At 37.7% G+C, this 26,176-nt stretch overlaps 1 protein-coding gene across 6 annotated transcripts in view; it reads right to left on the reverse strand.

The window, feature by feature from the left end:
- Positions 1-538: 538 nt before the first annotated feature.
- RBMS1 (RNA binding motif single stranded interacting protein 1) overlaps positions 539-26,176 on the reverse strand; it is a 150,458-nt gene continuing 124,820 nt past the window's right edge. For 5 of the 6 annotated variants that reach the window (XM_072875241.1, XM_072875240.1, XM_072875246.1 and 2 more), the window contains exons 6-14: positions 23,879-23,958; positions 15,687-15,802; positions 14,759-14,808; positions 14,572-14,665; positions 10,149-10,199; positions 7,908-8,018; positions 7,151-7,231; positions 5,833-5,917; positions 539-2,934 (exon numbers count right to left, since the gene is read on the reverse strand). In XM_072875241.1, coding sequence (XP_072731342.1) covers positions 5,840-5,917; positions 7,151-7,231; positions 7,908-8,018; positions 10,149-10,199; positions 14,572-14,665; positions 14,759-14,808; positions 15,687-15,802; positions 23,879-23,958 — 661 coding nt within the window. In that variant the 3' untranslated portion in view covers positions 539-2,934; positions 5,833-5,839. The remainder of the gene's footprint in view (positions 2,935-5,832; positions 5,918-7,150; positions 7,232-7,907; positions 8,019-10,148; positions 10,200-14,571; positions 14,666-14,758; positions 14,809-15,686; positions 15,803-23,878; positions 23,959-26,176) is intronic. The other variant, XM_072875242.1, reaches the window with a different exon arrangement.

Raw genomic sequence — 26,176 nt, forward strand, 5'->3', positions numbered from 1 at the left:
AAAAGGACGTTTAGGCAGCAACTCAATGCTATGAACTACCACAGTGACCCTCCATCTCCACCCTTACTTCTTGCCTTTACAACTACAGTGTAAATGTAGTTGTATTACTATAGTAGTACATAAGTATATGTGTGCTACTATACAACTCTGTGTGGGCTGACACACAGAACAACAGAGTTCTTGCATTCAAGTCAGATATTTCATCATGTATTTTTCATACGTCTTTTCCTGTTTTGTCTGAAAGAATAAGTGTGACTTTGTAATGTGGTTTGAAAGAGTTAAAATTTGATTTTAACAAAAGATAGAGGAAGGAAAAACCCAGACTGAAAAGCAGAAAGCAACTCTGAGCACTTCAAAATAAACACAAAGGTTTTACCATAACCTGTTTGGGTTTTCCCCCAATAAAAGAGCAGCTGAAGGAAAAAGGCGACGTATTTTCATTTTTTTGGATCTTTTTTATTCAAAAGTTTTCAAAGAAATAAAACAGAAAAAAGCTAACAATCTAATCAAATTTACAGTTCAAAAATGTCTTTTGGCGTTTAACAACAAGTCCTAGGAAACAAAACTACAGAGTTATCTTGAACCGGACAAATAAGTTACCACTGGCAAGTTTGTGGCACTAGTAAAACAAAAATAAAAAATTAACTCTCTTGATCATATAGATATCTCTATGAAAATCTTTTTTTTTCAATCTGTACAAAAGGTCTTTCTTCATAAATTAATTTTTTATAATTTAATGGCTGTCTACTATGTGATGTTTAAGTAACTGATTATTTCTTTATGTACAGAGGTTAAATTTCCCAAATCTTACCCAGACAATGAGTATGGCACTTAGTTCAGACATTTCTGGCAGCAGCTCTTCCCTCCCTCTAACACAGCTATCATACTGCAGTTTTAATTAACGCAAAAATATCAAGTAGTGAGAGATCCAGGTTTGGAAAGTTACCAGATACAGGCAAGGTGCTGCAGGAAGTCTGGACTTTTACAAAGCAGTAATATTCCAGGGAGCATAGAACCAATAATACCACAACTTTTTAAAAAAAGAAAAAACAAAAACACATCTCTTATGACTATGTATTTCACTAGAATCTACACTTCTCAGAGCAGCAATTTACTTTTGAAACTATGAAATGTCACCGACATCTATACTCCAATACTCACACAAAGTTTAAAAACTAAAAAATACTTGAAAGAAACAACTGCTTAGCCCTAGCTCCCGAGCTAGGATGATTTGGTCTGTGGAAACAGGGAGGGCCAGCAACCTGTCCCAATACAAAAGGAAATAAACTTTGAGGTAGATAACTGATCATATACAGCTGACCAGAGAAGTACACAGTTTTGGAAGACAACTTAATTTATCATTCGATTTAAAACGTATGCAATTGTAATAAAGAGCTTTAGTAGCAGTGAATTATCTAATATGTGAAGTACAAATAACTGTGTATTTATGAATCAGGAATTTCATAGTTTCAAAATTGGTTTTCTTTACACTTAACACTTGTAGTGATGATGTAAAGTGTGGCACTGCTTGGATCCAAGTCTTCCTTCATGCTTTTGTGTCCATACATCAATTAAAATTATAAAACCTAAATGCAAATGTACAAAAAAGGCACATTCTCCTAACCGCAAACTGGTCCGGCAAAAATAAAGAGTACAGAAGACGTAATGCTGAGACAAATCAGAATTATTGGTTACTGGCTCTTTGTTCTTTGGTAAAGTTACCTTTTAAAAGTGCCAAGTCTTTTTATTTACCTACTATAGAGAGCTAGTACCCAATCAATTATGCTTCTACTTACATCTCAGCTTATGTTTGAAAACGAGTCTTTTAGCTTTTGCCATTTTGCTGTAATAGCAACTTTTCTGTTTGCTAAGTCTCAGCACAATCCTCATCCTAAAGCACTATCATTAGTATAAAGGAAGGACAAAAACATTCGGTGATATCCCCACCCCAAACTCCCTACTCTACCTATGCTAAAACTAGAACATCAAGTTAGTTTCTGAAAAAAGGCAAAAAAAGATTTTACATTGCATCATACAGCAGAGTTCCTAAATCATTCAAACTACCAGAGGGAACTATTGGCATATGGCCTTACAAACAATTTATCCTATTAAAATTTCCCCAGTCAGAAAATGTGTTTCACACAAAACATTTTTTCCCCTCTTGCATTTCACTACCTTACATATTATGTGAAAAATCATTAAAAACACTTACTACACATTAAAAAAGCCAAATTTTCAGCAATTTTTATTGACTACCTTTAAAAGCCCTATGCTGCTGTTTTACAAGGCATAATAGACCAGCTCATTTGGTCAAAGCATTCTACACCATTAGTTTGGACTACTTACTGAAACAGCTACAGCATTGAAAGATTTAAGGCAAATTGGAATTTATAGAAAAGGATAAGACACTTCACACTACATTAAAAGAAAAACAGAAAGCTAAAAGACCAGACACTATAACTGCAACACTGCACTAAAGCAACACTCACACACTGCAAGCACAGAACATCATCTTAGATGTTTTACTATTTGAAACTTCAGAAAACCCATTTCATACAATTAAAAAAAAAAAAGAAACAAACAAAATAAAAATAAACCAAAACACAAATTCTGTCATGCACGTGAGTAAGTCTTCGTGGTCATCTGTGCATACCCAGAAATCTGAATATTTTTTTTTGCGTCATAACACTTGATAAAAATTTTTTTTTACTAAAATAAACCTGTTCATGGGAACAGCTACTAGATGAATTTAAGGTTTTTCTTATGCACCTTATAGAACTTATAGCAAAAATAGTTTTAGTTGATTTCATTATAAATAACATTTTCAAGAACCTGTGCAAAACTGTCAATAATTCCTAAAGCACAATTGATCAGGAAAATCCATGATTGTTTCAGCCTTTGCACCCTTCTCCAGGCTAGGTCAACACTGGACACCTGTAACACAGAAAGGTCAGAGCTAGAGCAGAGTTATAATTGCATGGGTTTTTTCTAAAGTAGCTGTCCATAAAACTAAATCATTTCCTATTTTAGACAGCTGTGAGAAGACTAAGTTAATCTGAGTACAAATTGGAGAAGTAACACAGGCGGCACTGCAGGTGCTTGGCCCTTCCCAGGATAAGGCTCTCTGCCAGGCTACAGCCTGCAGTGTATTTTCCCCCTCTAATACCTGTTCAGCATGCAGAGTTCCCACTGGGGAACCGTGAGACTGCACTCAAAGCTATTTCCTTCTTTGTTGTTTTGCTATTGTTGTTTCCTTTTAATTGACCAAAAGTGGCTGAGTGTGTGAGCTTACTCCTGCGGCATCTCCAAGGCTTTTGATCTCTGGAAAAGGAACACAACTTTCTTTCTGTGCAGCCTCAGGGAGACTATGTGCAAGTTACAACAGCCAACGCAGAGACAGCTGCTGTGCCTCCACGACGCTTAATACTTAACAGCAATTCAGGGCTCATTAAATTTGAAGGAAGACTTCTCAATTTACTATATTGGCTTATATTGCCATATGGGTTTAAAAAAATACCCAGCTAATGAAAAAAAGTTTAGACAATTTTTTAAGTTCTCTAGGCAAGACGAAGTCTGGTATTTTAAGGTTTGCACATTTATAGGTGCATATATAATTATCACAGGGTTTTTTCAAGGGTCTTTGACTATTTTCACATAGTAGCAACTTTTTTAAAAGAAGCTATAAAGTTATTAAATGTAGCCATTAAAGGAGATACGCTGTGTATTTCTGATTGACTGCATCCACTTGTGCAAATGTGCTAGTTGTCATTTCCCTCTTATTTATGGCAATATGTATACTGACTTTTAATAGGACATTCCCAAAAGTGCCGCATGTGCATTTAGAAAGAAGTTTCGATTTGACAATAGTAGTGAAGCCACAACAATTAAGAGACCGCAGTGTTCCCTGTATTTAGGGCAAGAAATAACTGTCAATTCCCTCCCCTTCACCTGTCTGAAAAATGACAAGTACCAACATGTTCCAGGGACAGAAATACCAAATGCCATACTCTGAGGCTGAAATCAGTTGAGTAATATTAACCTTCCCCACGTGCCTACTGCCATAGCCATCGCTGACATAGATTTCACTGGCTCCTACTGCATATAAATACAGGTAACTACTTCTCTGGAGAATAAAATACGCAGAGAACTGGCTTACAGCAAACGCACAGGGTTGCTCACAGAGCTCGGTATTCTACACAGAGTCATCATTATAAACTGTGTCTCAGATGGCAACACATCTCATGCTTTCAGGAGGCTAAATACTGCTCCTCCTGCCTGGCCCCAGCCTATGGGAAAGATACTGACAGGCTGGGAGAGAGAGGCAGAACCGGGAGATGACATGCAGGATTACGCTTCGCCGTCTATCACGGATCTCTATTGGTAAGGAGGTTTTACATGCCCACAGGGGAGACTTAAGGCAAAACAAATAATTCCTTGAAAAGTGGTTAACACCAGCCAATAGCCTTGGCATAGGAAACATGCAGGAGCCATGATTTTAACACTAGGAGATGGATAATGAGAAGAGCCTGTGGCTTTGCTTTCTCCCTGCCCTGGATGCAAATCAAGGATGTGGGCTTTCTCTAGATGCCGGCATCTGGCCAGGCTACAATAATAAACACAGGTCATATGTTGCGCTATGCAGACTGTGCCATCTGTTGAATGTGCGAAGTTTCCCCATTGGTTTTTTTCTATCTTTACATTCTTGAACATATAAGAAGTTGTTATGCCAATAACAGGGATGAGAGCAGTGTTGTCAAATAACACAGCTGACCTGCAAAATCAAAGGTAACGGCAAAACGTGTGTACTGTTAGATCTATACATTTTAGGGAGAATATCATACATTGATTAAGAATTAAGAAGTTCCTCACACATAACTGATTATGATTTTTGAGTATCTAATAAATGCTGTGAGGGCTGTAGAAAAACCCTTCTAAGATGGCCTCTAGCACATCACTGCAGCTGAACAGATCTTTTCAGTCTATGAGGTCTTACAAAATGTGATAAAAAAATTATGTAGTCAAGTTGCCTGGTTTACAAAGCACTCAGAAAAAGCTGAGTTAAGGAAAAACTAAATTCCAGAATTTTAAAACATGGAAGATGGAGAAGGGGATGGTTAGTACAAACAATATTTTCAGGATGGCAATCTACAGAAAGCAAAAATTTTGCATGGAAGGAGTTCAGGTAAAGCTAATGATTGGTTAGTAAAGAAAGGCCATGCAAGCAAAACCAGAGGCAACCTGGAGTAGGAAAGTGAAACAACTCTGGAATTAGAGCCAAGCTAGGATGTGGCTTAAAAATTAATTGATGAAATTCTGGACCAAACTGCTTTTTCCTAGAATAAAGGATGAACAGGGAAGTCTTCAGGAGAAAGGGTCAGCAAGGATTTCTACCAGATCACCCCCTGCCTGTGGTCTGTAAGTTAGTCACAAAGCTGCTTCCAAATCTTACATGTACCACAGAACTAGAGGATATTATATGTATAAATACAGTTCCCTTTAGCATTGTGATTCTAGTATTTTTGTGCTAATTCATTGTTATTCTTGTATACAGCATGCTGCCAAGATGAACAAATTAAAATACAACATCATACAGTTATGCTATAGAGAAATTATTAAAACACTATTACTCATAATTCATTAACTCACTTCTGGAACCTGTACTTCCTTTCCTGGCTTCTAAGTCTGGCCAAGTTCAAATTAACTTCACTGCCTGTCCCCAAATATTATCAGTGTTATTTATATGATATAAAAAAAGACTTTTCAATACAGAGTACTGCAAGTTATGAAATATCTTTGAATTCACATCTTTTATGTCACAGGATGAGCCCCTACCTCACAGTTACTTATTTTGCTGATACGTATATGGAGAATGATCACTGGACGTCTCTACTGTAACCTGTTGTTGACCACTGGCTTCCTGCAAATAAAATGGAAGACAAGACATGAGACACAAAATCAGGCAGCGTTATCTGCAATCTGTATTTCCATGCGACTCATGCAATTAACAGTCTTCAAATCTAAAGTCTTTCTAACATTTCTCAAGTGGGGTATTCCAAATTTGAGGTGTTAACTTTGTATTGAGTTACATTTCAGCAAATAGATAAATAAAATGATCATGCAAACCTTGTATTTCCCCAGCTGCTTTAATGATAATGAAAAAAACCTCTGACATTATAGAAATAAATACATAGAGGGAGGAAATAACTGCTAGTATATTGTCTATCTGCAAATGCAAAAGAGCATTCTGCCCCTCTCCTTTTGAGGGGCAGTAAGAAGAATGAGATCTACTTACCACATGTACAAACACTATCGCTTTGAGTACCGTGGTGTGATTGGCACTAGGCAACACAAAGAATTGTAGTTGGGACTTTGCACACAGACCCCCAGAAACCAGGGAATTAATTCAGCTGACAGTGCTCTGGCAGATAATGCAATCAGCTAATTACCAAAAGCCCTTCTCTCTGCCCCCCACATGGGCAGATGCATGAACTGAACCAAACAAGTTCTGGAGTTTCTGGACAAATAGACTTTGAAATGAAATGTTTTTTCTTACAGGCTCTGGAAGAGACCGTCTAGCACTCATTCTGAATACAAGAGCTGCAGCATACTTTGTCCAGCTCCTCTGTTAAGTACTGACCTATGAAAGGGTGTACGGTAAGACAAAATAGTAGACAAACTATTGTCTACCATTTAGTTATGCTCTTCAAATGGACTTGCAGAGGGCTTTATTAGGCAAATTACCAAGGTATCCTGAGATGCCAGGGTAAAATTGGGATTCTTTGCAAAAAGTTACAATCATCGTCTATTGGCAGAGAAGTTTGCTCACAGGAAAACTAAATGAAAGATCAAAACTACAATATACCTTCTGGCTTTTTCCTATTGAAAGTTAGGTTTCACAAAACACAAAGTTCGTCTGAGCTATGGTCAGATGGGGGACTGCTCCAAATACTGTACTGCTACAAGTACAGGTCATTCTTTGTTTTAATACTAGTTATATTAGTTGAGAATAATGACACTTTATAGTTTTAATATACATTGTATTCACAGTAGTTTCACAGTTACAATGTTAGCTTTAAACAGTAGTTTTCCTAGCAAAAAAATCTATCATATTCATGTCTCTTATCTCTGGTCTTTTATAAAATATACTGACCTCAACAGGAACCGCTGCTGTCTGGACATGTGTATATTGGGGTATGTAGGCTCCTTGCATAGCTGTTGTGGCTGGCATGTACTAGAAAGACAGAGAGTCCATTAAGTTGAGTTAAAGCCCAATCTAAATTCAAGAGTATTCGAAATACCTATCATGATACTGTTTAACAGATATTGACTGTTTCCCTAAAGCAATATATACATGAGAAAGACTTTTGTGTCTGAAATCAACAGGCTTTTCAGAAAAGTGAGATACCTGTTTTGAAAAAACTGAAATTTAGACTTCAAAGACTAGGTAAAGGACTTTTCCTTCTCTGTTAATCCCGATCATCATCTTTTCTTTTTTTAATTCTATCTGCTCAGAAAAGAAGGATCTTTCAGTTTAGAAGCTAGCCTGCATCTCTTCTTCTGATTATTTTCTGTTCCACACTTTGTATTGCTTTCTGCAACTCTCATCTCCTGAAGAGTAAAAACACCTATTTTTTTCTTTTTCAATAACTCTGGAGTTACCTCCTGGGTTCCCTTCATTTGCTTTGATCTATTTTTATTTACTCATTTCCAATTTGTGATCAGCTAACAGACTGAATAAAAACTGCTGAATATGATTTAAAAAGGAGACAGTTCTTAATATTTTACTGGATGAAAGACTACTTAAAGGATTACTTTTTTTCTACATGCAAGCTGCACATGCATACTGCGATCTACACACACTATTTTCTACTTGTGCAAGTTCTGTTTTGTATTAAATTGCTACATACTGTTCCAGTACTGCCTAATGAAAGATGACTCATCTGCTGTGTCAGAGGGCTTATCATTGATGCAGGCTGTAGTGACATGGTGTGGTCCATGGAGGGAGTCAGCACAGCACCCTATTAAAACAGAGAAAAAGAAATGGTTGTGGCAACACTCAGATTTTAATTACATTTTGATTTGAGAGTCTAAGAATGGGCTGTCCTTCCGAGGGGATACACCACAAGAACTCTCCTTAATCCCAGGCACTGACTCAGGAAGCAGGTCTGGGGCATTCTGAATAGTCTACTCAAGCAGATGCGTTTTGCACAGTTTGGTAATGGGGCAAGAACTGCCTTGACTTCCTGTTGAACACGCAACTGATGTACAATGCACTTGAGACACCTGCTGAAAACTCTTTGTAAAATATGAGTTTAACCGGATGCTAACTGTAAAGCAAAAATCTGCACATGTTACCAGGTATAGATTCACTTACAGATTCCCTTAGCTTAAGCTTTGGAATTTCATGCTGTAGGAAGAAACTTTTATCTCATCTTTAGGAATGGAGGCTTTGGAGGTACACTGGTGTTAGGAGAATTCTGCCCCTCACATGCGATGTTCACACACAAGACAGCTGCACTACTTAATGGCTGGTTTCATTAGCACACACGTTTTAGAAAAGTGGGTTAGCAATGCTGATTCTTTGTCTAAACACTAGCTACTATGACGACCTTTCTATCACTCCTGTACCATTTTGTTAACTTCATAAAAAGTATATGTCGAATTTTTAAACACTTGAGATTGCTAAATATGGAGGGCATGCTCATAAGGTTTTCCGAGTAATCTGAAATGGAGGGTTATCAACAAATTTCATTCTACCAATCACGTTCTACAAAAACACATTTCCAAATACTTTGTATGACTTCTGCTTGCAGATGTGTTGATTAAAATTGATGGAGGCTCAAAACTAACAGAAATAATTGCAGTGTACTGAAAGCGAGTATTTTGAATCAATAACTAATCCTTAAAAAGAAAAAAAGAAAAAAACCATACAGAGTATAGTTGGAAAAACAACCATGTGATCAGTGTAGATGAAATGAGTCACAGGCACATCAAACACTAAAAGAATTTCCTGTCTGTAGTCTGCAGGCTTCTCTGCAAAGCAAATGAGCAAGACAGCACCAGTCTTTGCACAGGCCAAAACTGAAGTCGGGAATCTAGATCTTTATTTTCAACTGTGAAATCTCATCTTGTATACCTGTGAAACTAATACACCTTATAGCATTATAACATATCAACTTGTGTCTTTCACAGCATGATTTGCAAGATGTTTTTTTATGAAAATCTGTGTTGATAGAAAAGTTAAAAACAGTTGTGTGCATGCGTGTTTAACATCAAAAAACACAAATACAACAACAATTAAGTGTGTGAGAGGGTGTTCTGGTTCAGTATCACTTTTCTCTGCATGCAGAAAAAGAAAGTGTTCTGCCAAGAAGATTTACATTCTATAATCTGCCTGGAGAGGCTAATTAAAGTCAAGACAATATCCTTTCTATATCTGGAAACAGACTTGTTTGTGAACTACAAGAGTGCATATATTAAAGCACCTGTTATTATTTGTAATGCTCATCTCAAGAAACCTAGTAAGTCTCAGATATAATGGTATTTAATTGGCAAATGACATAGATAAGAAGCAAAATATCATGGGAGAGTACAGATTAGAATGCCTGACAGTCTGGTACAGATGCCACAGCCAAAAGTGTAGGGAGACTAGCATTACTCATGAGCGGTGAAGCCAGAACAAGCTATGCAGGTTTTCTCAAGTGAGTGCCCATAATATCATTTAGTATCGCTACATCCATCTGTCTTTCACAAATTATCCAGTCTGAACTATGCTAGACCCATTCTAAAACCTTGGGTCTTCAATTCCAGCTCCTGATAGGTAAACAGTATGTAAAACATTGGTATTTGCAAAGTGCCTTCATTTCAATTTAAAAAAAAAAAAAGTTTTCTCAGGATGCTGACTTGGTAACTCTGTCCTCATCACCTCGATAACCTGAAGGCAGCTTTCTTTTTTTCCTAATAAAATGATGCCCCAATTCAGGTTACTATCTTTGTTTCTTTTTTCATTTGATCCACGATTTAATCATGATGTAATTGTCAAAACTCTGGAAGTAATTGGGCAGGAATTGACTTATTTCCTGTTGTTTAAAGTATGTAAAGTGTTTATACAATCAGTAACACAACAACAGAGAAGCATAAAAACTTACTGGGTGCTGCATTATATATGGTTGAGGCTGCATCCAAGAAGGACTCTGAACCTAGAATAAAATCAGTATTTTATTTTTCATTTTAGTCATTCTTTTCCTGAATACTCCAACTGAGAAATAGCAATAATTTAATAAATCATGTTAACAAGCCCCCTCCCTTATTTATTCAGTTTTTAATGCAATTAGTTACTCTACGGAGAACATTGATTTCTATGAAAAGTGTATTTATTGTACCTGTAAATCAGAAACAAGATTTGGAGACAATATACCACATACACCTTTCAGAACAGTACACTATGTTTTTAGTGCAGGTCTCAAACTTTACCAAGTACACTGAAAGGGTTCAAACAGATGCCTGAGAGATTTCTGCTGTGTTGAAAAAGGAGGCACCTTCTGTCTTTGAAATTCCTCTGGGGAAAAGTAATCAGGATCTCAGAAGGTATAGCATCATTTGCCTTCTAGTGTGATCGGAATAAAATAAACTATTGGATTTTCACAAGGGAAAAAGAAACGAGGAATTCTGCTGGAATCTTGTTCCAGGAACAAGGAGAAGATTTAGGAGAATTGTTCTTCTCCAAGACATTGTGGTATGGTATTCCCAAAGCACAGGAAGAGAAGGTTCTGATGAGCATCCCTGCTCTTGCAACTAGCATGTTTTCTCTCCAAAAACACTGACTACCCAAATACTTAAATTGAGGTAGGATGCTGTGTTGGGTTTGCGTGGCAAAGTTCTGCTAGTGGGGGGGCTACAGAGGTGGCTTCTGTGAGAAGCTGCTAGAAGCCCCCGCTGTGTCGAATAGAGCCAATGCCAGCCGGCTCCAAGACGGACCCGCTGCTGGCCAAGGGCGAGCCCATCAGCGATAGTGGTAGCGGCTCTGTGATAACATATTTAAGAAGGGGGAAAAAGTTACTGTGCAACAGCAATTGCAGCTGGAGAGAGGAGTGAGAACATATGAGAGGAACAACTCTGCAGACACCAAGGTCAGTGAAGAAGGAGGGGAGGAGGTGCTCCAGGCACCAGAGCAGAGATTCCCCTGCAGCCCCTGGTGAAGACCATGGTGAGGCAGGCTGTTGCCCCTGCAGCCCATGGAGGTTAACGGTGGAGCAGATATCCACCTGCAGCCCATGGAGGTTAACGGTGGAGCAGATATCCACTGCAGCCCGTGCAGGACCCCATGCCGGAGCAGGTGGATGCACCTGAAGGAGGCTGTGACCCCGTGGGAAGCCCACGCTGGAGCAGGCTCCTGGCAGGACCTGTGGACCCATGGAGAGAGGAGCCCACGCTGGAGCAGGTTTGCTGGCAGGACTTGTGACTCTGCAGGGGACCCATGCTGGAGCAGTTCGTGGAGAACTGTCTCTGGTGGGAGGGACCCTGCACTGGAACGGGGGAAGAGTGTGAGGAGTCCTCACCCCAAGGAGGAAGGAAACAACATGTGATGAACTGACCGCAACCCCCATTCCCCATCCCCCTGTGCCACTGGCGGGGAGGAGGTAGAGAATTCGGGAGTAAAGTTGAGCCCAGGAAGAAGGGAGGGGTGGGGGGAAGGTGTTTTAAGAGTTAGTTTATATTTTCTCATTATCCTACTCTGATTTTGATTGATCATAAACTAATTTCTCCAAGTCGAGTCTGTTTTGCCTGTGATGGTAATTGGTGAAAGATCTCTCCCTGTCCTTATCTCAACCCACGAGCCTTTCATTACATTTTCTCTCCCTTGTCCAGCTGAGGAGGGCAGTGATAGAGCGGCTTGGTGGGCACCTGGCATCCAGCCAGCGTCAACCCACCACAGATGCCTAACTTTGCATGACAAGGTAAACTAAAAAGATTAAAAGGTAAACTAATAGGTTATATGGTTATCTTAGTTAAAAAGAGCTGGTTGCAACAGCTCTTTGAAAAAGTGTGCTGCAAGATATATTACAGGTAAGAATAGAAACGTTTCTTCTCCACCTCCTGTAGGTGTGTAGGACAAGGCAAGACTCTGGCCTGCGCTGCACATGCAGAACTGACTCACCACTGCTAGCAGACTTTTAAAGCCCCTTAAATGCCTCTACCATCATTCCCAGAGTCCTGTGAACAGGACAGGTAGACAAACAGTCTTGAAAAAATCCAGGTGAGGTATTTTCTGCAAGATGGAAATATTTCTTCCCTCCTTTTGGTACTGACTTTCAAATCAGAGTAATTTTTTTTTTTTTCTTTTTCAGTCAGAAAAAGAGCAAACAGGAGTTCAAAAATTGAAAACACTTGAACCTTCCCTTTCCTCAGGCAAAAGCTTAATGGCAAAAATACTGGTACAGCCTGACTAAAGCTTTGGCTAATCTACTCATACTATGATAGTAACTGGCTTAGTACTGTCATTTGGGTATACAGGAGCTGCAGAAACAAACACTAGCCAAAACTGTTTTAAATTTATTTACCTTTAATAAGAATAAATCTCGGAACAGGTTATACCATGCCCCAAAGAAAAAATAAATAAATCATGCTCTTGTGATATGTCCTGTTGTGTAGATGACAGAATGCTGCAGGTTTCGGTGAGAAGGGATCAGTAATAAAGATGTGACTAATACTCAAATTGTGAAACTCTTCTGGCCAAGAACCTCCTTCCCCCCCAATACAGAATACTTCAATTTAATTTTCAATTCCTATTACTGTGGCACTTTAAGCATAATGATGTTAATAACTCCATCCACAATAAATTAAGCTCCATGCCATGTATATTGAAATACTGGGAACAACATTTCTGGAAACATACAGTATTGTGGTCTGCCTATCTCAAGGAGCCCAGAAAAGTGATACTATATTCCTAAGAAGTATATTTCCATGCCAACTTCCAACTTTTACTTGGAATCTGAATATCTGAGAGTCCTATATTGATAAATAATTTATATTTTAATAAAGAATAGCAGCCCATTCTACTGGAATATCTTTCTGGGTAAGAACTTGCTGTAATTTTTGAGGTATTGGTGTAGAAAGCAGAATGATTCAATATACTGAAAAATACAGTACTACCACTGTCTGCCAAGAGCAAACATTGTGTTGTGTAAATCATCTCAGAAATTAATATAAAATTAATCCAGCTGCCCTTTACCCCAGAGTACACTGTTTTACCTCCTACATAACGCTTTGCTTGTGCAAGAAGGCATTAGAGCTCCAAACTAATATTAGACAATTCTTCCTCATTCTTCTCGCCTGGAATGGGAGAGTACAGGGCAATTTCTGCAAGGGAATACTGACCAAATGGCCCACAGTGCCTCTGTTAGCCTTCTATATGCCTTCTGCATAGCCTTCTCTATTCATTTTCACCCATAGTAAGCTAGAAAACTCAGCACGTCTCTCTTACTAAAAAGCAAACAGCCTCTTCTCTTTCCCCTGACATACAGAAGTAAGAATTCTCCAAATTTAACTGGTTTTGGTTATTTATGACCTGAATCACTGATGTTTACTTCATCTATGTGTTAAACAGTAAAATGCCAAAATAGCTGATCATTTAGCTTACACTGGGATAATTGGCATGTCTCAAGTAATAATTACAGAGCATACATCCGAGACTGCCATACTAGTTGCATTAAATGCAAGTTGTTTGTAAACTGAAACGTACGATGTCCTAAAACTGAGCATTCCTAAGAGATTTATATCAAAGTACAAAAACTGTTCCATATAACTTCTCAGCATGGTGAATTGTTTGTCAATATCCATTACTGGGGACTCAAGATGACACCTAGCAAAATTCCTTTTCAGGAAGCTTTGGACTGGGCTCTAAGAACAAAAAATGTACATGATTAATGTTTTAATTTATTGTTCAAAATAAAGTAACTTTTTGTTTAGAAACACAGTTCTAGACTATTAAATGCTTTACTCCTAACATGAAAACACTGAATTTGAATTATAATGCAATTTGAACCCTTCTTCAAATTTCCTTCTCTAATGTCAAGCAAGTTTCTGTACCCTTCTTAGTACAACTACCTAACACATTATTGTTGGGCTTTTTTTTTTTTTGCACTGAAACAACCTGGAGAAAAGTTCAAAAAGCATGGAGAAATATCCCTGAAATAGAATTGAACTAAATCAAGAGGGTTTTAAATAAAGAATAATTATTTTAAAGATATATTAATTGACATTAAAAGAACTTGACCGAGAGAAAATGAAAAATCATACATGAAATGCAGAAGTGGCTACAAATACCTTAGCCATCAGCATAAGTTAGAGACTTTGTTTTGCAAGACACCACGTATCTCATTAAATTGCCATGCTTACTGAAACAAATACACTTTTAGTTTTTAAGGCCTTCATTTTCATGCTGTACAGCATGAAGAGGCCACTTCCTTAAAATGAAGCATTATTGGAGAATTCATAAAACCAGATGTAGCAATTGATAAATAAACATAAGCTCCGATGAACCATTTCAGCTACTAAGTTCTAAATACAAACCTGGTATGTGGAAACTGGAGAAGCAATATATGGCGTAATAGATGTCTGAGTGATCATTCTGTTTGCTGTAATACTGTAGGGTGATGGATAAAATCTAGAAAATGCAGAAATATTTATTAAATGCCAGGTCTGTGCATCTTTCATAATGCAAACTGTTTTTTTCTTAGTGTGCCATTATTTAACATACCCATTTTGTAAAGCAGCTGTGGTTGGATCGTATGTGAGTGTCATTCCGGCCTTAAAAAAAAAAAAAAAAAAAAAGTGGAAAGAAAGAGTTGACAAAATTCATCTTGATTGTAAATTATTTCTCTTACTCCTTCTTTAGTTGTATTATTTTTAACTGAAAATTTGTATTGAAAAAGTTTATTACTCTAAGTTAGGGAAAGGTTAATTGACAGAAGTAGTTATATAGTGAAGAGTGTCAGCGATATTGGCTATGAATACAAATTTCAGCTTCCCAGAATGAGGAACAAAATGCAATCTATGAAATACCTGGCTAAGAGAACACATGTGTGTTTGAGAGGCAGGGCATGAAGGTGATTATGTTAGGGTATTGCCTACAATATATTAACGATATGAATGAATGGGGAGTGCTGTTTTTCAGAAGACACATTTGAATTTTCTTGTCTCATATAAATTGAGGTGTCTAGACTGGCTAACCACAGTAAGCCTATGAAACTATTATCTTGAACATTAAAGATTAAAAAAAGCTGTGACTAAAAAAAATAATGGTGCACTGCATTGGTATACTATTTTAATCTCATGAAAGTGATGTGCATTTCAGTGCTGCATAAATCAAAGGATTATTTACTACATGTAAATAAAGTTATGTTTCAGGTAGTTTTATAATATGAGAAATATCTCAGGCATATTCCTGACCAAGTTGAAGGAGATTTTATTGGTCACTTCAATGAGGTAGAATTTAGTGTTTCACATTTTGCCTTTTTTCCTCTTAAGATACAGTTAAGTATTTTATAGAGTTGCAAACTGTCAGGTAAGAGTTGCTTGCACATTTTTAATATGCCAAAGAGCCAAGCCAAGAAGTCTCAATGCCTATCATTTTCATAAATGTTCATTATTGTACACCCACACTAAAGCTTGAAGGGAGGACTTACAAGTCTCACCTCGCCTTCTCTGTGCCATGCTCTTCCATTCTGTATATATTTATTCTGATTCTGTCTCTTTTTCTGTCCTCCATCGGCAAACTTGCACAATAAAGGTTCTGCAGGAACTGAGAAGAAAGCAATATTAGTTGAAGTAGCATTCATACACAGCTGTTCAGCGCTCCAAATGAGGTATTATTTTTAAGCTATATTCCCAATACGACAGTTAAATAACATGGATTCATACTACAGCATCAGCAATTGTTCTGCATAGCACAAAGATAGCTTCCACAAACAAATAGAGCATCTGGAATGCCTTATATATTTGATTTAAACTACTGCTCTAAAACCTGTTGGAAAGAATCATGGTCTGTGTATTCTGAGTATGTGTCTGTTGGTCTGAGGATGAATGAGAAATGCCATCTGAATTCTGAGCTTTGCCTCTTAGGAGGTACATCTAAGGAGGGCGGAGAATAAATCTGGCCAAAGGCCTTTAAAATTATTCCCCTCACTCCTTGGAGGTTTCAGTAACATCCCAAAACATAAACTGCTCTGCTCATCCAGAACAGCCAGAAGAGCTGGCACAGTACCTCCACTTACTCTAACCAGCAGGGTGGAGTGGGCACCTTTATCTCCTGCCACCTTGCACAAAAAATGCTACAACTGCCCATTCCATTTTTATCTCTGCTCTATAAAGAGCACACAATGCAACAAGAAATTCTTCAAGATTTTTCTTTTACCTTGTTCTTTGCATACTGTCATGAAATGGTATCGCTGTACTTTTTTTTTTTTTTTGCATAACATAATCCTGACCATGACTTCAATTTCTAATGTCAAAATTCAAGCAATGAAAAAGAAAAGTTTGCATAGTATTCTTTCCCTATTACTAGCTTAAACTGTAATAGTTTCTGAGTACCTGTGGCTGAAGCCCAGCTCTGCTACATCACACCACACCCTCCCTAATCACAGGGTGGAAGCACTGTTATGACTTGGATGTGAACACTTCTCTGCCAATAATTCCTGACACATGAGCTGTCTAAGCTTTACCATGACACTCCTCCAGCCGTTTGCTGTTTGGAAACACCTGCATGAGACATGGCTGGATCTGAAAACATGCAAGTTTCCAAATGTAGAGTAAACGCATAGGGTGGGAGGGCCACCCGCAAAAAACCAACCCCAAGAAAAATTTTAGCATATCTATATCATGCAACAAAATCTATTAGTAGAACCGTGGCCAGTGCTGATGTGCTCTTCACTCTGTCTGCGTTTACAAAAGATGATTGGTATTGAAAACCTCAGAGACTTATTACCTGGCAAAGAGCCTGACTTTTAAACCATTGGCACAAAACTAACGCTAATGGCCAAGTCACCCCTGGCTTTAGATGGCATACCTAAAACACCAGCTCTGGTTCTACTGGGAAAATATCTGCTTCCTACGTGATACATTTTTTGACAGCCTTCTCTATAAAAGATGGATGGACTGGGAGACGGAACTGGTATATGGTTCCCCGTCTCATCTCCAACACGGACCACACATCCATCAGAGACTTGTACCTCTCCTACCCATGCGCTGTTATTCAGCACTCAAATAACTTTGATATCAGAAAGTCAGACTTTAGTACTAAACATGACAACTGAATTAATTTAAAATGTATTATCTTACAAAAAACTGTAATTAAAATCCTATAATGATAAAATAAACCAGGGAAAGGTGAGGCTAATGACACTGGAAAAACTATTGGAGGCCTATGGACAGCGGAGGAAATGCACAAGGAAATTAATAGAAACCCTGAAGTAGGAGACAGAAACTGGAGAACAGTGTCTTCAAAATCTTGCATTTCTGAGGGGGTTTTTGGCATTCCCAGAATTGAGTTTTGCTTTGGGGTCTTCTATCATGAGAAAAAACTTCTGTCTCAGCATATCTGGGGCAAAAAGGTACTATATCAATATGCTGATCAATAATTTGATGTTACTCTATAAAAAGCTATATCCCAATAACCTTGGTCATATCACGCAGCATTTTAATCCACATACAGTTCTATTGAAATAAGAGGAGTTAATCTCAGAAGATGGTACTCAATATGGGTAAAATTGTCAGGTTCTGGTCTGAAATTAGTTTGACTCTGATTTTACACAGTGAGGAAAAAAAAAAAAATCCATAAGAAAGGGAGAGCTGAGATCCAAATACTGAAGTTAACTGCCTTAAATGAAAAAAAGCTCTTTCCCAAGTTGAATATCTCTGGCTACTTATAAATTATTTCAAACCATCTAGTACTGTGGGAAGGATGTGTGACTTCCAAAACACACACTATAAATTTTTGGATGAAGTCAAATGAAACTGGCATGAGAACGGCTTATAAAGACATCAGAAAATACCTTAAGGTTTCTAGCCCTGTGATTCTGTATTATAGCACTCACAGGTAGCAAATACTTTATTTAAAGCTGCATTATACTTTCATTAAAAATCTCCATAGTGAATTGTACAAAACTTTTCTGAAAGCGTTATTTGTGCTTACATTTCCCATAGTCGCAAGATAAAGATCTTTTTTTAAAAAGTCAGAGTAAACCTGTCCAACTGTTTGAATAAAATATTCATAAAAATCTATTTTAAGAATAAATATAATTTTTTGTGTCAGTAGATAACTGAAAACAGCTAAATTTTAAACAATGAAACATCTTCTGTGGTGCACTGGAAACACCCTCCTGATAAATTTAAAGATGAAGAAAAAATGGAAGATGAATTATCCACATGTATTGGATTTTGCATATGTAATATCCAAAACCTACAGCAATGAAAAAAAAAACAATTAAAAGGCATTAATTTGTGATTTGCCAGAAGTTGGTGTTCCACCTTACTGAACACAGATCTGGTCATGGGAACCCTTGTTTTTCTGACCTTCCAGCGTCTCTTGCTCCTCACTGTGTCCATAAATGAAGCCAAATGCTGTCAAAGCTCCAACTCACGTTAAAAAAAATGAAGCAGACTGTCTATTTAATACCACGAACTGCTGTGAGAAGGCTTTATAGCATTTGCCTTGCCTGATTCCAGTTTGAGATCCGAACGCTGATAGTGGGGACTGCTGCAATTGAAAGCCTAACTGCAATTTTTGGCTGCTTTTCCATACACGTGACCTCAGTACTACTGCGTTCATTGCTTCAAGAACACAATGGCTGATGGTCATCAGAGGGAGGGTCACAAGGAGGAGATAAGCCTTCAAGGGAGCCAAGTATGACCTACTGATCCCCCTCCAACCGAAGAATAAACATAGCCCTTACTCTCTTCAAAATTAAATCTGAAATTTATTTCTTCAACTTACCTTTCCTCATATTTTTCACAAATACATAAGATATTCTCTCTCTTGCACATACAAACAGGTACATAATAGATACATATATAAACAAAAAACTCCAACAAGCCCTACAGACCAGCCAAGCAATCTTTTTTGTGGTCCAGGAAGGAAGGGAGAGTCATTTTTATTGTTTTATTGTTGGGAAGTGCATGCCCAGTGATGAAGGGGACCATTAATCATTCAGTAACTTCTCTGCATGTGCAAGACAGAGAGGCATAGTGTATTCAGAGTTGCATTCACAGCTAAGAGATAGCTGATGTAAAAGGCTACGACTTACAATGGATTTATGCTTCTGCAGCTATGACACCATGTTTAAAACGCCCACTCTAACACTTAATGAAAACCAACAGAAACTCTCAATGGTTTGGAGCTGTCTGTTGAGCTGCTGCCACGGAGGCATTCTGTAACCATGAGCTTTCCTGTGCTTTAACAGCAGGTCAGTGCTTTAAAACCCGGCTGTGAAAAGTGCTGACCATTTCCTCCTGCCCTGAATCACCTTCCTCTAGGGCTAATGTTTTTACAGAAGAAAGATGTGAATGCAATATTAGTCCAGAGAGTAAATACTTCCTTGTCGTACACATGTTGTGCACATGTGTACATTAGAATTCAGTCTTCGTTTGTTCAGTGTCTACCCAAATACGTACCAGGTGATACTACAAATGCAAGAACAAAATTGATGTTCTTATATTGGACTTTGTGTTTACACCCTTGACTTTACATGGCTAATTTTATCAACTTTTCAATAAACCCTGCTTTCAGATATTAAATAATACAACAAAATAGTTTTAAAATACTATTCTTTTAATCAGTTTTCAATTAAACTGTATCTTTTAGTGACTTCCATTGCTTATTTTCTAGTGACAAAGCATATGGGACTAATGAATTCCGACATTAAAACATCACTTTAATGATAGAGCAAGCCTGTAAAGCTACAAACTTTTGCCAAAAGCTGTGGGAATTAAAAAAGAAGTTTTTAATTCCCAAGACCTCAGTAGCTTTATATGTTTGAAGAGAAACAAAATATATACTCTTCACCATCCTAATCTTCACTTAAACACAGTGCTCAGCGTTACGTTTCTTTAATAATTTACAAAGGGTTTAATAGTTTGTCACAGGAGTATATTTTGAGTGGGTTTAAGTAGTATTTTTCTTTTCTATTCCAATGCTACTTCCTAAAGCTAAGCAGTAATTACAAACTATGAGAATTAGAGCAGTAAAAGCTTCTAATCTTTGATCTAATGGGTAAATCTTGGTTCCTCTGCCTTCAGTGTGACAATCAGGAGTAACACCAGCACTGTGACCTCTTGATACCCTTTAGCAGTGGTTTTCAGAATGTGGTTCATGGATTATTCTCATGTATCATCATGCAGCTACATGCTGCTGTGATAGGGAGGAGATGCCTTTCATGATTTTGCCCAGCATTTCTACAACTGTTACGGGTCCAACACAAGACAAAAAGATAGCGAACATTAGATATCATCTTTAGGGGCAGGAGGCTAAGTATGCTGCTCTGTCCTCACTACTCATCTCTTGTGTCCTGGCTCCTTATACTAGTCTAATCTCTGTTGCTTCCAATTCACGTCATGAGGTTCACATTTCACAGGAGAATAGAAAAGCTTTAAATATCACATTATTCACTGAAAACAATAATTCTTTAAAGAGGAAAGTAGAACTAAATGCAAAAGTTATTTCAAGATTATGGCAATCATTTAACAAACATACAGCTGAGAAGAGAATGAAATACAAAAATCAAAGTCCTCAGAGAAATGGACAGAAAGTCATAGTCCATAAAACAGGACAAACTATTACGATAACTTACATAACTGAAGTACAAACCCCAGCTAGAACAAATGGTGAAACTAATACACCACTCCTAGGAGTTTTAGGATTATACCAACTTGCAGTGCATTTGAAATTGCTCTCTGAGCTAACCTTCCTTCTTCCTGACTGAAAACAAACAAGGACACACTAAATATTGAATGTATTTCATTAAGCTAATATGGAGGAGAGTAATAAAGCCTGAATAGCTTGTTGCATCTGGCTTTAACTTGCTCAGTATCATCAATGCCCTGTCACTCAATTCTACAGTCGATGCTTTTGTGACCGCCCTGTGCTACCCTTGGCCCTCTCACATTCATAGAGGTTTTTCTGTTCTGTCTTCTCTTGCTCCAGAGGAGGTTTCACCTATGCTTCCTATAACTGTTTTTAACCCATTCTTCCATTTAAACCCAAACTTAGTTAAAACAACAAAGCTGCATTATGAAAGCATGTTTTTGTTGAACAGATGTTCTTCCTCCCACACCTATTTCATTACAGGCCTGTCTCTCCTACCCTCCTCATCCTGATAACGGTGTTTTTATAGCCAGCTCCCTTTGCTGATTTTAGCCAAGTTTCTAGGACACAATGTTTTAATTTAAACATAGTTCCAGTTCTACGATTTTATTTTGCATGTATTTGAACTTGCTCCTTTATAACCCTGAAGGATGCTAATCTATTTCAGAACATTTTCCCAACCTTTGTTTTGTCCAAGAGCTTTCCTGCTACATCCACTTTTCCCTGGGCAGGTAGTCCAAGACCATCTGCCCCACAGTTGCCCCATGACTCTGCCCCACTTTTTGGCAGACTGCAGCATATTACTATGTATAAGCTGCACCCTCTAATAAGATTGCATTATTGGACACATGCTTGCTATGTGGTGAGGAACTCCCGGAAGAATTTGAACTCCATGAAAACCTTTCCAAGGAGCCATACAACTTCACAGCACCGGCATGGAAAAGTAGAGTTGGGGCCGTACCCCATACAACAAAACTGAGAGTCTTTAATGAAGGTTCTCACGACTCCCTGATGCACCTACTTATCTGTCACATTTTTCAGTGTCATGGAGGGTGTGACTCATCTCACTTAACTGACTTTCAGACATTTAGAGTTACCTATTTCTGAGCGACTCATCTAGGCACTCTTTGTAACTGCAAAGACATCTGACAGCAAAGATACGTCAGTGTCTGGAGGTGTGTGCTTCTTTACCTATTTTAGACAGAGAGCCTAGACAACTACTTTCCCAAGTAAGCATTAGAAGTTAAAGTTCGTGAGGTGGATTACATCTTGAGACCCCTTTCTGATAACTGCCAGTTCTTTGCAAATTTCTTGTCCCTAATTAATCACACTTTTCTGGTAAATGTTTTCCTCCACACTGTAGAAATTGTTCTTACAATTCTGTGCAGCAACTTTTGATTTCTACCTGGTTGAACCTGATCATATAAGGGTGCAACTCCAGCTTCAGCAACGGCCCACCAGAGACAGAGCATGATTAGCAATGACATGCTTGACGGCTCATTCATTGAGAACAGGATAATGCAAGTGAAAATAAAAATGAGCAAACTAAAAAGCACTCATAGGAAGTTCTGTTACAGTTTTTTTACTGGCTCTAATTGAATAGAAACCCCTATATGTTAACCTGAACTCTTGATTTCCCCATACTTTTTACTCTTAATTATGTCCAAGCCATAGCAACACTATAAAACTAATCATGGAGGGTGGATCAGAGCACAGTCAGCATTCAGAGAAAATCGTTCCATGACCTCCTTGCCCCTAAAGGGATTTTCCATCTCGTAAAACACAGATTGCTAAATATATGAAATAGAAAAGTAAATGTTACAGCCCTTATGTATAACAAAGTTTTAACTAAATAATCTTGGCAATCAATCCCAATGCAAAGGGTCTGCAAAAGCCAAGCCAGGGAAGTCAAAACCCTGCGTTATATTAGTGTTGGTGAAGGGAGTGGTTTCCTGTGCTCTGAAGCAGCTTTCCATCCCTACCGCAGCACAGACTGCCTCAAACTGGAGTAATCTTTCAGGGATGAGGCATATATGTAGTTTTACTAAACAAGCCACATTCTTGTCTGCCTGCCGAGGACTGCTTTCCTCCTCCTCGGTGTCAGGGTCTGGCTGCGGAGAACATTTCACCAGCAGCATAAAGGTGGCTTCGGCAACCACATCAACAATGTAATTTGTAAAACTCCCACTTGGGATTCTCAATAAAATGGCTACCGAAAGCTGCCTGGAATGTCAGGCATGTATTCTTTCCTCCTTTACTGTCCTCTTTTCTTTCTATTTTACTCTGCTTCTCTGAATTTCCTTTCCTCATTTTTAAGTGTTTATGGAATATACATTTTGTCTCTTAGAAACAGTGCTGACAAAGCAGGCAAACTGATGAGGAACTTGGTGTGACAACAAAATTGCACTATGTAGCTTCTCTGCATTTTGCCTTGCACAATATTTCTAGAAGTAGCATTCTTCGTTGACCTCCTTCCATCTTCCTGAAGAACCTCAAAGCCTACTTTGACTTGAGAGTCACAGCTCCCCAATGAATAAAAGTGCCTGGCATTAAGGCACTGCTGCAGAATCTATTTTTTTCTAATCAAATATTTTTTTGAAAATTACTTTGAAAAAATCACCAACAGATGGCAAAAGTAGTCCATTTTTTGCCTCTCTTAAAAAAATTGTCCATGGACAATCAGCCAAATTCTGTTCTGATACGCACACAACACATGCTTCTCTCCTGACTTCAACTGGGATTATGTGGGATGTAAATTTGTGCATAGCTGGCTTAAGGCATCTTAGCTGCTTGTCTATCTGCTAGGAGAGAACACTACTAGATTCCTAGAAAAGGTTTACAGTAGAAAAGTGATATACTGTGTTCCAAGTGAGCAAGTATTACAGTCGTCCAACAAGACACAGTTTAATTTTAATAAGCCTGCCTCTGAATGAGAAGCCAGATACAACAATCAGCGTAACAGGCTTCCACTATGTCAGCAGTAACCCATTCATAATCTTGTTAGAAATATATGTAACATACCAGAAACTCCTGCTGGTGTCTTTATGAATTTTCCATTAAAATGAGCAATCACTGCTTCACATTTTTCTGTTGACTCCATTCTAAGAAAATAAAGAATAATTTACATAAATTAAACACTCATCCAGATTCCCATGTTTGTGATTTTTTTGAGCATATTTCTTGCTTTTTCTTGCTTCACTTTTGTGGCTTGCTTCCCCATGTGTGAGCAATACAGAGGATGTTTTCTAAGAACACACAACTTCAGAAAGGTAAAACTAAACTCAGTTAACATTTATGCATTCTGAGGCCAAAGTCAGTGCCAAACTGCAAATACAATACCCTTATTTACTTAGAAATTAGACAGAACATAACTTGAACAGCTATAGTACAAAGTACCTATGCTGTCTTGAAGGAAGCAGAAAGACTGATCCACAATCACTCATAACTGAATCCTTAGTGTCCATGACAGACATAACAAATGTTAATGCCACTTTTGGTAGAGGATTCTGAAGTTTAAGAGTAATAAACTCAAATATAAACATGCCTGACCACGTGACCCAAACTGCCTTTGCAGCTTTTAGCTTATATGTATCATCCCAACTAAACGATGTACCCGTCTCTTATTTAACTGTCTCCAAGTTACCTTCAAAACAGAAACCAGTAACAGAATAGCTGTGACAGCTATTGAGAATTTCTCCAGCATCCTGAACAGGTTTGTGCACTTATGTTGTCAAAACTAGACTTAATAGACTGGGTGGACCACTGGTGAGCTAGTGCTAGTCTGGGAGTGGCTCCATAGGTTGCAGCTACATCCCTGTATTGCAATGTAGATGTGTTGGTCCTAACTGCCAGCTTGGACTAAGTTGCAACGGATGACCAAGACATGCAAGTATAACAAAATTTATTTTAAAAGAAGAATATATTTTGCAGCTGTCTGCAAGATGATATTTGGATAATGTTGAACAGAGATTTTCTTTTTATTTCTTCATTAAGTTCTGTAATTCAGATCCAAATTAGGCCAATGGCCTCAGCAGCAAGGAAGCAGTACTAAAAATTACTAAGTCTTGGCACCTTTTTAATTCTGATATCCTTTCTGCGCAGGCCGACAAAATACAGACAACAAGCAAAATTAACAAAATGCCAGACTGAACAAGACGTTTTCTTCATGGTTTCAAAAATAGCTTCTAGAGAATTTTCAGAAGTTCTGGATTGTTGGATCTGCATCAAAGAAATCTAATTTTTTTTGTCTCACATGAAACAAACAATATAATTTAGTTTCAGACTCAAGTCTGGACTTGATAAAATATATTACCCCCTATTAGCCTAGTAAAATGCTCCCAAAGGCAAGAAATTAAAATCTTTATTTAATGTCTACATGTTTCTTGGACAATTTTAACTTTAACTAATATTTATCCAAAAATATTCCAATACCTACCTTGCAGAAGGGGAGAAATTCTGATTAGATATGACAGCAACAGCTTATTCTATAAACTATGTATAATATACATATGTGAATAAAAAAGATACATATATAAAAACAACTTCACGTTTATGTATATATATAAAACGTATAATGTATAATACAGAACCTATGGAGAAAATACTTACTTTAAAACTAATCTCTTTTAATGTCTTCAATACAAGCGAGGTTTTGGATACACACAAGTCTTTTGGACTTTTATATACAATTCTAAAACTCTTCCGGCTATATTAGAATAAAAGAATTCCTAAAATACCACTGATTCAAGGTAGAGTTGGTAAGCAAGTTTAGGGAGAAAAGACTGAATAAATTCGTAATGCCTACTGAATTTTAGTGTGGGTGTTACTGGATTCTGCCCTTCATAGTACCAAAAAGTGAAAGCTGCATTTAAGCAAGTATCAGTATTTTTCAAAATTAGTAAATATAACTTTTGGATATATATTGCTTTGTACATCATCCAAAAACACATACACATTCTGTGTATACTTGTATGGAGTTCACACTCAAATACTTATGCATATGCTTATATGAAAAAAATACAACTATATGAATGAAATAAAAATGCCCAATTAAATTTACACCAAAAATATTACAAATACTTATTGATTTATTTAAAGGGGACAGGAAGAAATTTTGGTAGAAACCAAACTTGCTGGTTTTGCACTCTTAAATAAAGGCATATCATCCCATTGTTTCAGATTTTGTTCCTTTGTTGTATCTTCTTGAAACTGGATAGTCTGCCAAGCAAATAAATTGGGGGGTAAAAAAAATAAAATAAAAAAAAAAAATCACAGTGCTGTGAACTACCCATAGCCAACTCACAGGGAAACCAACCCCTA

The sequence above is a fragment of the Ciconia boyciana genome, chromosome 10 (genome assembly GCF_034638445.1).
Source record: "Ciconia boyciana chromosome 10, ASM3463844v1, whole genome shotgun sequence".
In the NCBI taxonomy this organism is placed as follows: Eukaryota; Metazoa; Chordata; class Aves; order Ciconiiformes; family Ciconiidae; genus Ciconia; species Ciconia boyciana.